Below are 14045 nucleotides of genomic sequence, written 5' to 3'. Positions count from 1 at the left end.
CTGGCAAGAAATATTCCAAGTCATGAAAGGGAAGGACCTACATCCAAGATTACTCTATCCAGCAAAGCTATCATTTGGAATGGAAGGGCAGATAATGTGCTTCCCAGATAAGGTCAAATTAAAGGAGTTCATCATCACTAAGCCATTATTATATAAAATGTTGAAGGGACTTATCTAAGAAAAAGAAGGTGATCAAAGATATGAACAGTAGAATGACAACAAACTCACAACTATCAACAACCGAACCTAAAAAAAAACAAACTAAGCAAATAACTACAGCATTCTAGGAACAGAATCACAGAAATGGAAATCACATGGAGGGTTATCAGTGGGGAGGTGGAAGGAGGAGAATGGGGGGGAAATTACAGGGAATAAGAAGCATAAATGGTAGGTAGAAAATAGGGGAGGGTTAAGAATATTATAGGAAATGTACAAACCGAAGAACTTACATGTACAACCCATGGACATGAAACAATGCTGGGGGGGAATGCTGGAGGGAAGGGGGCTAGGTCAGAGGGGAATAAGTGGGGGTGGGAATAGGGCAACTGTAATAGTATAATCAATAAAATATATTTAAAACAAACAAAGATTACGCCCCACAACAGTTCTGTATGAAAGTTGCTATATTGTGTGTCCTTATCTTTTCAGGTAGGCAGTATTTCATTGTGTTCTTACTTTATATCTGTCTGTTACTAATAAGAGCATATTTTCACTTTTTTTGCCTATTTATATTTTTCTTCCTCTATGAAGTATGTTTGTACGCTGTTTCTTTCTGATTTGTAAGAATACTTTGTATAGTCTGGATACATGTGTTATATCTAATTATAGAATGGGGAAGAACAGCCTATCTTATAAAGTAATATTTGAACATAAATCTAAATGACATCAGGAAGCAAGCCAGGCAAATGTTTAGGAAATTTCACTTTAAGCAGAGAAACAGTGCAAAGGCCCAGAGGCAGGAATACATTCAACAAGTTCTAAGAACAACATGTGAGCCAATATGGACAGAACAAGGAGAAGAATATAAGAGAGAGTATGGCATATTCTATGTAGTCTCTGTCTGTACAACATTATGTTGGGTCTTGTACAACCTGATAAAAGAATTTGGATTTCGTTCTAAGTATAATGGAAAGACACTGAGAGTACTGAACAAAGAGTGATGTAATTTGCTTTAAGTTTTTAAAGGTTACTCAGCTGGATAGAGAATAGACTATAGATGTACAAGGATGAAAGCTGAAACACCAGACTGTATATGTTGGAATAGTCCAACTGTCATGATGGTAGCTGAACTTGTGATGGAAGCAGTGGAGATGGGGAAGAGGGATTGGATTTGGTTATATGTTCATGGTAAGCCACCAGGATTTGCTCATGAATTGGAAATGAGGTAAGAGAATAGCCCTGGCTGGTGTAGCTCAGTGGATTGAGCACGGGCCTGTGAAGCAAAGGATCATGGTTCGATTCCCCATCAGGGCACATACTTGGGTTGCAGGCCAGTTCCCGGTGGGGGACACATGAGAGGCAACCACACATTGATGTTTCTCTCCCGCTCTCCTTCCCTTCCCCTCTCTCTGAAAATAAATAAATAAAATATATTTTTTTAAAAAAAAGAGAATAAGTGAGGTGTCAGGGATGCCTCTTGAGTTTTGGGCCACAGAAGGTGTGTAAATGCAGTTGTAAAATGGGAATCTGTAGTTTTGAGGCCAGTGCATCAAATTTCTGCTCTAAACAGTATTGAGTTTGTGGGATTTATTAAACACACAAATGGAGAAACTGATAGTTGAGTCCAGAGTTCCCAGAAAAAGTTGAGGCAAAAGTTCCAAATGTATTTATTATCTACCCTAGATCATCTTAAAGGTCTGAGACTAGATGCAGACACCTAGAAAAAGAGTGTGGTTATCAAGAGAAGTCTGAGGATTGAGCTCTGGGCTTCCCAAGACTTAGAAATCAAGAAGATGAAAAAGAGTGAGCCAGTCAGACTGAAAGAGTGGTCCCAAGAGTAAGGTGGGTGGAACCCAAGTGAGCAGAGAGTTAGAAGAAGAAGGAAGGGACCAACTGTATCAAGTACCCTTGATGGGTTGATTAAGATGAGATCGGGGAATTGATCATTGTTTCCTGACAGCTGGAAAGCATTGGTGACTTTGCTGAGAACAATTTTGTGGGAGTAGGGAGAAGAAAAACCTGAATGGAGATGGTTCAAGGGTGAATGGGAGAAGAGGAGATGGAGAGAGAGTTGTGTTTCTCTTTGGGGTGGAGTACGCATAAGAGGGACTATTAAAGGATGCATTTGAGAAGGCACATGAATTTAGAGAGAGTCCTTGGGTAGGTGAGAAGGTGTAAGTTCTAGTGCAGAAATGATAGGGGCACAGACAGTTTGTGCATTGTAACAGGAGACAAGGCAGAGTGTAGGGGTACCCATTCTATAGATTAACTACAAAAAATGTCTCCAGATGTGTCTTCTATTTACCTAAGCTTCCAAAATAAAAAAGGCAATTCTTTTGCTTCTGATTCCACCCCTGAAGATGACATCCACCAAGTTGAAAGAGAGGCAACTATTAAGTCATTCCCTCAGTCTGCCTTCTTATATCCCATGTCCACTCCCTAGCATCTGAGCCTAAGTCTTACCTCCTTCTAGCAAAACAGTGGTAGCTTCCATGCATATCATACCCTGAAGATAGATGGTGCAGGGTTTGGGGGAGCAGTAAGGTGAAGATGCCTACAAGGCCCCTCACCTGATCTCTACTTTGGTCACCCAAAACACCAGGTGCTGTCTTTCATAAGTACATAAATAATATTGTCATTAACCCAAAATCATTCTAAATTGTTCATGAATTCTGAGTACTGTTTGCCATTAATTTTTCAATCAACAAATGGTAAAAGTACAATTATAGGAAGTTCTATAGATTTGTTTAGCATTTAATAGTGGCTCATATATGGTTAGGAATCATTTCTTTGAAAAATATGTACTTTATGAGGGAGGATCTCCCCCCCAAAACTGGAATTATCTTCTGGAGGGCAGGCCCCTTTTAGTACAGGCTTCCCCTGCTAGGTGAGCGTTCTAGGAGCCTGTATTTATTATTGTAACTGGCATTGTTGTAAAAGGCTACCTTTGGCTTCGGTGAATTTTTCTGAAGACTCAATAGAGTTGCCTATTTCGTGATAGGTGGTTTGGCCCACACTGCACCTGCCCACACTGCCCCTAGTGTTCAGCAGTTTTTGACCAAAAGGGTTTGACCACCCTGCCCCACGCTTCCTGTTCACCCAATCTTGCCCCGAGCATTTTGTTTGTTTGATTTGCTTTGTTTTGCTAGATGAACAAAGTCCTCAAAGAGAAACATTTTGCTGAGGGAGAGGTGAAATAAAAAATGGCAGAAGCACTAAAAGGCATCAAAATCTATGAGTTCAAAACTGTTTTGAACAGTGGAAAAAAGTCTTGATGGGTGTATTACATCAAATGGAGAGTACTTTGAAGGTGACTAAAGTTTAAACGTACAAAAATAAATACATAATTTTTATAAATAAATCCCAGGGGTTCTTTTGTTCCCCTTTGTATTTATTAAAATCCAGCAGATCCATTTAATAAGGCGTATTTCTGTTCACATTTTCTTTTTGGTATTCTTACTATGACATTCTTATTTCAAGGTCTGTGCTAAGTCAAAACAGCAACTTTAATAACTCTGCAGATATTTACTGGGAGTCCACTGCATGGTAGTTTATAAAGCTTCAGATCTACACTGGTAAATAAGACAGACCTATCCCCATCCTCATGGGGCAATTAGCCTAGTATGTCGCCGTAACAGGGAAGCTGCCCTGACTGGGGTTTGAGAAGACAAAATGATGTGTTCTTTCATTCATTCAGCAGACACTTGAGGGATTGTCAACACTGAAGAAGATACAAAGCTGAGGAAGAGCTGCTACCTTTACTGAAGATCACGGTCAAGGACAGGGAAACTTTGCTTTAACGTTTTTATTCTCTCAGTATTATCTTCCCTTGGGGATCTGATTTGTGTTTGTGGCTGCAAAATTTATATATTTAAATTCTACCACTTTGGGGCCCTAGACCTTAACTTAATACTCAGCTGTGGCAGAAATAAAAGAAAACAATCTTTTTTTATATTTTACCCTATGATAAATAAAGACAATGAAAAATAAGATTAGCACAGATGTGCATACCTCTTCACAGTTTATATTTTACATACTGTCAAGTGGAGTGGAGGCTAACTGTATTTCTAATAATAACTAGGTGTTTTTATTAACTTGCTAAGGGGAAAACAGTTACTAGATGCTTGACAGTGGAACTTGTGAGAGCCAAACCAAAGGGTTGATTTCAAATGCAAACCACATAGAGAAAAATGCTCTAAAGTAGTATTTTCTGAACTGTTAATTCTGTGAGATATTAATAGGTTTTTCACCAAGGAAAAATCCCAGATATATTTGGGGAAAACGACATACTAATATTATTCCATTAGAGATTCATAAGGCATACAATGTATTGAAGTTTCTGCGATATTCTAAGTAAGGTATGGATATTGCTGTGACTTCTCTAATCCACCATTGCTTAAGCATACATGACTACAGAAGTCTTTGTTTTATTTTTGGCTTGAGTTTTGATGGTAGGGGAAGATAGGTGATTCGGAACACTTGTTAATACCATAAAATTCATGCTAAACAATTATATTTTCGCTTTCCCTCTCACTTCTTTCCAACCAAGTTTCAAAAATGAGAAACAACATTAGTGAATGTCTCCTATGTGCCAAGCACTGTACCAGTGTTTACACATTACCATATCTAAATTAATGGTGTTACCGAAAGGTACACGCCCTCTTTAAAAGATGAGTAAAACAATACCTGGACAAGTAAAGATATCCATCCCAAGTTATAAAGGTTTTAAATGACAGGATTTATACAGAATGGCCAACCCAAAGAGCCATTATGTCTCTTAAGATGTATTTTTGGAAGACCAAACTGATATTTATTGTAGAAGGTGGGGTATAGTGTACAGGTGTCAGAGTTGTAACAGTTTTAGCTCTTTAGGAAAACATTTCTTAATAATATCTTTTATTCATTTTTAACACTATTCTCCTGGAGTACAAAGTTTTCCTTTGACCTACATTGCTTGATTAGATACAAAAGAATCAATAACCTGCAGATTTGGAGAAACCAAGGCTATTTGAAGGGTCAGCAGTGTGTTCTACTGGGAAGACCATAGTTTTTCCCTGATGGTACTATTTCATTTTGCCCCATTCCTTCAAATGACTGTCACATTACACACCTTTTACTTATAGTGCCTACCTACCAGTGTGTGGTATTACTTTACTTTTCTTATGGATCCTCTTCATTTTCCTCCCAGGATATAAGCTCCATGAAAGCAGGTACCTTGTCTGATTGTTCACTGCTATAGTTTCAGAATTGCAACTATGCCAGGCACGCAAAGCCCCTAAAGAAATGTTTTATGAGTGGAAAAAAATGGAAGATTACCCTTGATTAACATCTCTGCTCTGGGATTTATTAGCTTTACAAACTTGGCCAATTAGCCTCTATCAGCCTATTTCTCAACTTTAAAATGGAAATGGTAACACATATTTCAAAGGGTTGAGCTGCAATGTAAATTAGATAAGATAGACATATAAATGACCTAGTTCAATGTTAATTCACCTTTCAACTTTGCTTTTATTTAAATGTAATCTCCTTTTCTCCTCTGGAATTTATGAAAGCACTGGGTCATGATGAGAAATGTTAATAATTGCTATATTAATTCAGACTGCACTTTAAGTAGTCAGCACATTAGGAAATTGTCTTGAAATTTATTTGGGGTGTAAGACTGCCTAAAGTCTGGTGCAAGGATAAAACTCTTGCTCCAGTTTTCAAAGAGATGCCAGGATTTCATACTGTAGTCAAATCCTGATACAACTAGGACTGAAAGGGCATGACAAAGGGAAAGGAGGTTCAAGGCAATTGAAAGGAGTATCATTTCAGAGTTATTATTAGAAAGAAAGGGGAGGGGTAAGGGTATGTTATATATATATTTTTTGTGAACTAGTATTTTGGGGAGTGCAAGGAAGTTTAAAAACCATTTAGCTCAACCTTTGTGCTCTTCCCCACAATCTCTTGCCTGTGCCTCTTTTCCAGAATCCCACCAAATGAATGAGCAGTCCCTTCCTGAACCCCTGCACCTCTGAGCACGCTATGCAGCACTGGGCGTGCCAGCTTCTCTACTCTTCCTTTCCTGGGCCTACAGATAGAGTTAATCACCCCTACCCTTGAACACTGTTGTGAGGCTAAATGATACGGATATAAAATTCCCGGCATCTAGTAGATACTCCTTAAATGTTACTTTAATTGCTTAACTTTTCAATTTTGTCTAGAAATTTATTAGCTATAATTAATGTTTTATGGTAGAGAATCTGGACAAAGTAAAAATAGTCATTTAAGCGTTTTTATTTGCCCTGATCTAGCAGCTTTATTTCTTTTAAAATTCCCATACTCCCCATGTTACTTCCCTTCCCTCTGGCGACTCATTCCTTCCCCAGGGAGCCCCGCTGATCTCTGTAAACACATCTGAATGTCCTTCCTATGGGGACCCTGGCATTTGTTTCCCTGTCACCTACGGGTTCTAGCTCGGAAAACAGTCCTTGGGAAATTTATAGCAAGTGTTATCCTCTTCTTTATGGAGAAAACTGAGCAAAGGCAAATGCTTAGAGAGATGAGGCAGGTAACATAATTGGGTAGAGCAGCAAGACTGAAGAAGACTGACCAGTGACCGACTACCAGTCTGCAGTAAGAACTGGGGCATATTCGAGTGCCCATGAGCCATTCAAAGGCAGCAGCTGCGACTCAGCATGACCAGATTACTGCCCGCTAACTAATTCAGAGATGTTTTCATAACTTTGGAAAGCATTGTATGAGCCAAACAAAATAGGTCTGTGAGCCAGTGCTGCAGGAGAACCATCAGAATGCAACTTCTGTTTAGATAACTGCAAACACTTATCATGCCTCCCTTACCCGTTTTTTCCCTGGGTAACAAGCACAGGCGCTTCATCCAGTTAAGCCGCCTGTGCCTGGCATTGAGTGGGTGGGGGCTGAAATCCAGCCTGTCGTCCATCTCCAGGATTTTCTCTAATTCACCCCAAGGCACCTGTGAACTTGCATCAGCTCAGCTGAACATCCTGCTCTCCTTCAACCACTCTCCGTGACACATATTTTCTACTTACCTCACCATCAGACTTTTTTTTCTTATAACATTTCACAATTAATTAAAGTAGAAATTCCAGAAATTATCTAGAAATACAAATGTGGTCGGAACAGTGCTGGGTGTCAACTATCTCTTCCCTTAATTTGGAAAAGAGATTCTTAATTTTGCATTCTTAGACCTCATAATAGTTTGTATATTGATTTCCAGGCATCTCAAGGAATCTACAAACCCTCTTAAGATTGTGTTCAAGATGTTGTGGGGTCTGCATATGTATATACATATCTTTTAACAGACTCTTAATGAAATAAAACCCAAAAGAAGACTCAACATCTACTGAAGACTGTTTAAATTAATGCAGTCTGTAGTATTAGGTTTTGGGAAACAGTCCATCAGAACACTGACCAATAATGATCTTAGTTTCTGCTGAAAGCCGTTTGTCTTTTCATATGAGTTGCCACAAACCCACAACCCCCTACTGGATACCGTTGTAATGACCTACACCACACTAACCCAATTAATGCTGATGTAATTAATTCTTTCATCTCAGTCTAAGACCTAAGAGTTTTACCTATTCAATTTCATTTTATTAGATAATTCTAAACCCTATAATGTTACAGTTCTAACAATACCTGCTAGAAGATTCAGTCGATATGTATTTACATTAACCTTTTTTCTTCCCTGCAGGTCGAAAGTTTAAAAAGTTCAATAAAGTCCGAGTGATGAGAGCACTAGAGGCCGTGGCTCACCCGCAGCAGGTGGGCATTCCTAGTGAAAACCAAGCCCTCAGCCAGAGAATTAGTTTTTCAACAAGTCAAGAGTTACAGTTCATCCCCTCACTGATCAAACTGCTCACGAGCATTGAGCCAGATATGATCTACGCAGGACATGACAACAGCAAACCGGACACCTCCAGTTCCTTGCTGACTAGTCTTAACCAACTGGGCGAGAGACAGCTTCTTTCCGTCGTCAAGTGGTCCAAAGCGCTGCCAGGTAAGAATCCTTTGTCAGTTGTAGCACGTAATAAAATATTTACTATGTTTGTTGTACTGGTCGATTGTTAAATAAAAGTCTGTGCAGTAAATTAACTACAATGTGAAACACATAACTATAGTATGTGTTTCAGCAGTTTAAAGTATTTATCTAGGATCCCAGATTATCTGCAATTTGTCTAGGACCCTACTACGTGCTATGGAGATAAAACAGATGTCAATAACACTCTTCAGTCCGATTAATGAGTCAAGAATTACATACACCAAATAGTTAAAAGGAGCACAACTTTATGTGTTCAACAACAGACTTTCTATATAGTAGTTCAGAGAAAGACAAATTGACCATCTACTTAGAAATGTCTTGTTCATTCTAAACCTTAATTTGACTAAGCTACATGGGTTGAAAATAAAACTGAATGGATCTATCATACAACAAATCAAAATAGTACTCAGAGCATAGCAGGGTATCTATAGGCAATTGAGAAGCAAAATTCTTCAACATAAATATATAATTTTGACAAAGAAAAATGAACCTTCCATCATTATTTTCCCTAATTTATACCCATGCAAAGGAGAATTCAATTGGAATTCAAATCACATCATTACAAAAGGATTTCAGTCACATAAGCTATATTTGCTACCTAAGCACCACGTTATAGGAGGTAAGAGGCTGAAAAAATTACAAGGACACAGTTCTCACCTGATTAAACCTTAGACAGCAGAGTCAGGAGAATATGTGAGCAGTAATTGCTTGTAGGGGTGTTAATCCCATAATTAGAAATAGAACTTTTAAAAATTACATTCTCTTTACATCAATGATATTTTTATACTCCTTTAGGCCAGTTTATTTTTTCTAATATCTGATCAAGAATTAAACATATTATGTCATTTTAGTCTCCATGTAAATTCAATAGCCTTTTAAAAATATAATTTCTTCCCGATTTCCCTTAATGTATTTTTCAATTATTATTTTACCTAAAAAAGCCAAAACACAATAAGTGAATCATTATTGAAAATTCAAGGTTACAGGAAACAAAGAAAAAAAGATGTCTGGTTGTTGAATATCGTTTAGAAAATACATGTTGAGAAAAGTTAATAAAATTTATTCTTCTAATGGAGATAACTTTATAGAGAAATCAAAATGCCAGGTTCTTATTAGCATTGGTGTTGCTGAAAGGCCTTGGGTGTAATATTTATTTTCTATTAGTTTTGGATGTCTAAAACTTACAGGAAAGTACTTATCAAGTTTGATAGATCTTTGTTAAATAAAAATGTTACAACAGAATTACATTTTTCTTTTTAAAAATAAGTGTTTAAATGTATATCAACTTTTCACAGTTTTTCTGTTGTTTAGAAAAGGTAATTTCTTAGATTTTTGTTAATATTTCTTTTGTTGGTACTTGGAGGTTTTTTACTGCTTAAACAGTGAAGATTCTGCTATCAGCACAGTTAGAAAATAACCAGCTATAGTTTAAAAGATAATTTTTATTCATTTTGGATAAAAACTAAGTGAGCTTTTCAAGTTTAAAACCTGTTATCTGTCAAGATTTTTAACCTCTTCACACCCTCAAAAAAAGTGAAAGGAAATATTTACATTTAATTTTGTGGCATCTTTCTTAATGTTGTATAATGTAATTTATGGGTAAGTAAATAGGAACGATGACATTGCCCCTCATTACTATTTCTATGAACTGAATAATAAAGAAAGCATTAAGATTATTGAAGTATTGTGTGCCACATAATCTTTTAAACAATATTTGCATAGCTTGTATTCTGGGAGTAATGCAAATGAATGAAAGATGAAAATGGTTATGAACCAGAGTGAATAGACGTGGTTGGACATATGTATGTAAAGTAATAGGGTATCATTAGCTACTCAAAACCTTTCTGCTTATGTACAAGACCTGACAATTAGGCAGTGGTATTAGAGAGAGAAGCCAGAAGCCTGTGCTCATGGTGTGAATGTATTTTGATAGAGCATACCCTGGAATCTGGTCATCAGTTTTGCACATAAGAGAAACTTACTTTATCCAGTCACTCACATGCTTTTTTGTTTTATTTTTTAAAGGCAGTTAACACATAATAGTACATTATATGTAATATTGTCCAACAATATTAGGTATACAACACAGTGATTAGACACTGATATACCTTATGAACCGATCACCATAACATGTCTAGTACCCATCTGGCAGCACACATAGTTATTACAGATTATTGACTATATTTGACATATAGTACTTTATATCCTGTGACCATTTAAACAAATTTAAAGATTTTTAAAATATATTTTTTAGAGAGAAGAGAATGGAGGGAGAAACAGTGGGAGAGAAACATTGATGTGAGAGAGAAACATTGATTGGTTGCCTCTCACATGCCCCCAACTGTGGGCCTGACCCACAATCCAGGCATGTGCCCTGACCCAGAATTGAACTAATGACCTTTCAACTTGTAGGCTGGCATTCAACCCACTCAGCCACACCAGCCAGAGTACCCCATGACTATTTTTATAACTGGCAGTTTGTACTTCTAAATCTCTGAAAATTTTCAGCATTGCCTCCACTCTCCTACCTGGCAACTGTCAGTTTGTCCTCTGTATCTATGAGTTTGTTTTTATTTTGCTTTGTTTGTTCATTAAGTTTATTTTCTAGATTCCACATGTAAGGGAAATTATATAGTATTTGTCATTTTCTGTCTAACATAATACCCCCTATGTCTATGTATTCATATTGCCAAAAATGGCAATATTTTACTTCGTTTACAACTGAGTAATATTCCATGATCAATATATTCCATGTTTTCCTTATCCATTAATATATTGATGGAAATCTTAGTTGTATCCATGTCTTGGCTATTGAAAATAATGCAGCACTGAACACAGGAGTGCACACAACTTTTTGTTTATTTTAATTATATGTTATCCATTATGCTATTACAGTTGTCCCAATTTTTTCCCCTTTGCCCCCCTCCACCCAGCACCCACCTCTCTCTCAGGCACTCCCCACAGTTTTGTTCATGTTCATGGGTCACGTGTATGAGTTCTTTGGCTACTCTATTTCCTATACTGTACTTTACATTCACATACCTATTCTGTAACTACCTATTTGTACTTAATCCCCTCAACTCTTCACCCATTCATCCACATTCCCCTCGCATCTTGCAGCCATCAAAATGCTCTCAGTATCCAGGATTCTGACTCTGTTCTTCTTGTTTACTTAATTTGTTTTTTAGTTTCAATTGTTGACAGATGTTTATTTATTGTCATTTTATTGTTCACAGTTTTGATCTTCTTTTTCTTAAATAAGTCCCTTGAACATGTCATGTAATAATGGTTTGGTGATGATGAACTCTAATTTTTTGTTTGTCTGGGAAGCTCTTTATCTGCCCTTCAATCTAAATGATAGCTTTGCTTGGTAGAGCAATGTTGGCTGTAGGTCTCTGCTTTTCATGACTTTGAATATGTCTTTCCGATTCCTCCTACCCTGCAAAGTTTCTTTTGAGAAATCAGCTGACAGACTTATGGGAACTCCACTGCAGGTAACTAACTGCTTTCTTCTTGCTGATTTTAAGATTCTCTATCTTTAACATTTAGCATTTTAATTATGCTATATCTTGGAGTGGGCCTCTTTGCATCTATCTCCTTTGGAATTCTCTGTGCTTCTTCTATTTCATCACCAAATTAAGGAACTTTTCTTTTATTATCTTTTTCAAATAGAGTCCCAATTTCTTGCTCTTTCTCTTCTTCTAACACCCGTACAACACAAATATGGAACACTTGAAGTTGTCTGAGGGACTTCGTACACTATCCTTGTTTTTCTGGGTTCTTTTTTCTTCTTATTATTCTGATTGGTTGTTTCTTTCATTATGTTGCAAATCATTGACTTGATTCTCAGCTTCGTCCATTGTACTGTTGTTTCCCTGTAAATTGTTGTTTATTTCAATTAGTGTATCTTTCATTTCTCTCTGGATCTTTCTTATGCCTTTGAGGTCCTCACTAAATTTATTGAGTATCCTTATAAACAGTGTTTTCAACTCTACATCTGATAAATTGCTTTTCTCCATTTTGTTTAGTTGTTTTTCTGAAGTTTTTATATGTCCTTTAATTTGGGCCATGTTTTTCTGCCTCTTCATTTGGCAGCATCCCTATGTTTGTTTCTGTTTATTAGGTGGAGCTTCTATGACTTTCTGTCTTGGTAGCATGGCCTAATGTAGTAGGTGTCCTGTAGGGTCCAGTAACACAGCCCCTGTATCACTAAACTGGGTACTCAAGATGTGCCCTTCATGTGGGCTGACTACGTCCTCCTCTTATAGTTGAGCCATCATTGCTTTTGGAAGATCAATGGATGGTACTTACCCAGGCCAGTTGCTTCCAAGTACTGACTTTGACCACTGACCACCAACATTAGCCCTTCATAAGGATTATGGGCCATGCTGCATGAACTATAAAGCAATTTCCAAATGGCTGTTAGTTCTGCTAAACTTGGAGGTTTCCAGGTGAAGCCAAGCTCTGAACCTAGGCTAGCTGCTGCTAGTGCCAGGCCTGGGGCCACTTAACAAGAGGTATGGGAGCTGGGGGCTCGCTGTGACTATCTGTTGCTTGTGTGAGAGTATTTAGGAAGTTGTGAAGAATGAGCTGAGACCAGCCATTCATATGGAAAAGCCACTGCTAATCACTTGGATAGGTCCATAAGTTGGGTGTGCCAGAAACTCGGGGGATCTCCAGGGCAGAGCAAACAGTGTTAGCCAGGTTGATGGAGTCTTAGATGTACCTACCACCTGCCTCCCAGCTCTGTTCCTATGTGGGGGAGGGTTCAGAAAAAGAACAGTGGCCTCTGTCCCCTTTCTCTCTGGGAGAAAACTGTCCCCCAGTCCTCACCTTGATGCTGGACACAGACTTCAGTTTCTCCCTGTATGCCACTGGTGCCTTCCAAGCTGCTAACCCAGTGGCGAACCTCAGAGGATGTGAGTCTGACTAAGTACATGTGTGGTTTCTTTAGGAGGAACTGCTTAGAAGTTTCTATGTGTTAGGTAGAACTTCTTTGACCCTGTGTCTTGGTAGCATAGCCTAATGTAGTAGGTGTCATGTAGGGTTCAGTTGCATAGCCTCCCATATCCCCCAGCTGGGTTCTCAGGGTGCACCTTCCATGTGAGCTGAGTATTCCTTTCTCTTGTATATGAGTCTTGATTTCTGTCAGCAGCTCAATGAGAAGTATTTACCCAGTCCAGGTAACTGGTAAACTGGCTATGACCCCTGTCCAGCAACCACCTTCCTCCATGGCTTGTGGAGGTGGTGGGGTGGTGCCCTGACTTGGTCTGTAACTGTCCACTGGGTGTGCAAGATTAAGTAGTGCAGGCCAAGATCAGCCTCCACCTGTGTTCTGTCTAGGGTCCCTTGGCATAAGCTATGAAGCAGTCTGCAGATGTCTTCTGCTAGTGCTGGGCCTGGGGCCACTCAGAAAGAGGTACAGGGGCTGGCCTCAGCTCATGCTATTTGAGCAGATTTAGAAAGACTGAAGCCTGTGACTGGCCCAGCCCTTCATATGAAAAATCCACTGTTACCAGCTTGGGTTGGCCTGTAAGTTGGATGGTGTGGACCCTTAGGTCATCATCAGGATAGGGCTTACTATGAGAACCAGGTTGAGGGAGATTCAAATATGCTGCTGCTGCACTGTGGCTCTGTGTACAGAGGGCTCAGAAAAGGTACAGTGCCCACTGTCTGCAGTTCTGTGTGGGAAGAAGCTGTCCCCCAGATCTTGCTGTGATGCAAGACACTTCAGTTCCTTCCTGTATGTCACTGGTGCCCTTCAGGCTGCTGCCCAAGTGCTGAAGCCCAGATGGAGTGAGTCTAAGTAAGTCCATGTGCCGTG

General features: G+C 38.7%; 1 protein-coding gene across 2 annotated transcripts in view; it reads left to right on the top strand.

Moving 5' to 3' along the window:
* The window catches only part of PGR (progesterone receptor), a 98139-nt gene that overhangs the window by 60902 nt on the left and 23192 nt on the right, over window positions 1–14045 (top strand). Inside the window, exon 4 of one of the 2 annotated variants that reach the window (XM_037029751.1) lies at window positions 7874–8179. The exons of the other annotated variant lie outside the window; for it this stretch is intronic. Coding sequence (XP_036885646.1) covers window positions 7874–8179 — 306 coding nt within the window. The remainder of the gene's footprint in view (window positions 1–7873; window positions 8180–14045) is intronic. 2 annotated transcript variants of the gene reach the window in all.

Source organism: Sturnira hondurensis, unplaced genomic scaffold (assembly GCF_014824575.4).
Source record: "Sturnira hondurensis isolate 20B ecotype Veracruz unplaced genomic scaffold, ASM1482457v3 Scaffold0020489, whole genome shotgun sequence".
Taxonomy (NCBI): Eukaryota; Metazoa; Chordata; class Mammalia; order Chiroptera; family Phyllostomidae; genus Sturnira; species Sturnira hondurensis.
The sequence above is the reverse complement of the archived record's forward strand: the minus strand, read 5'-3'. Positions and strand labels throughout refer to the sequence as shown.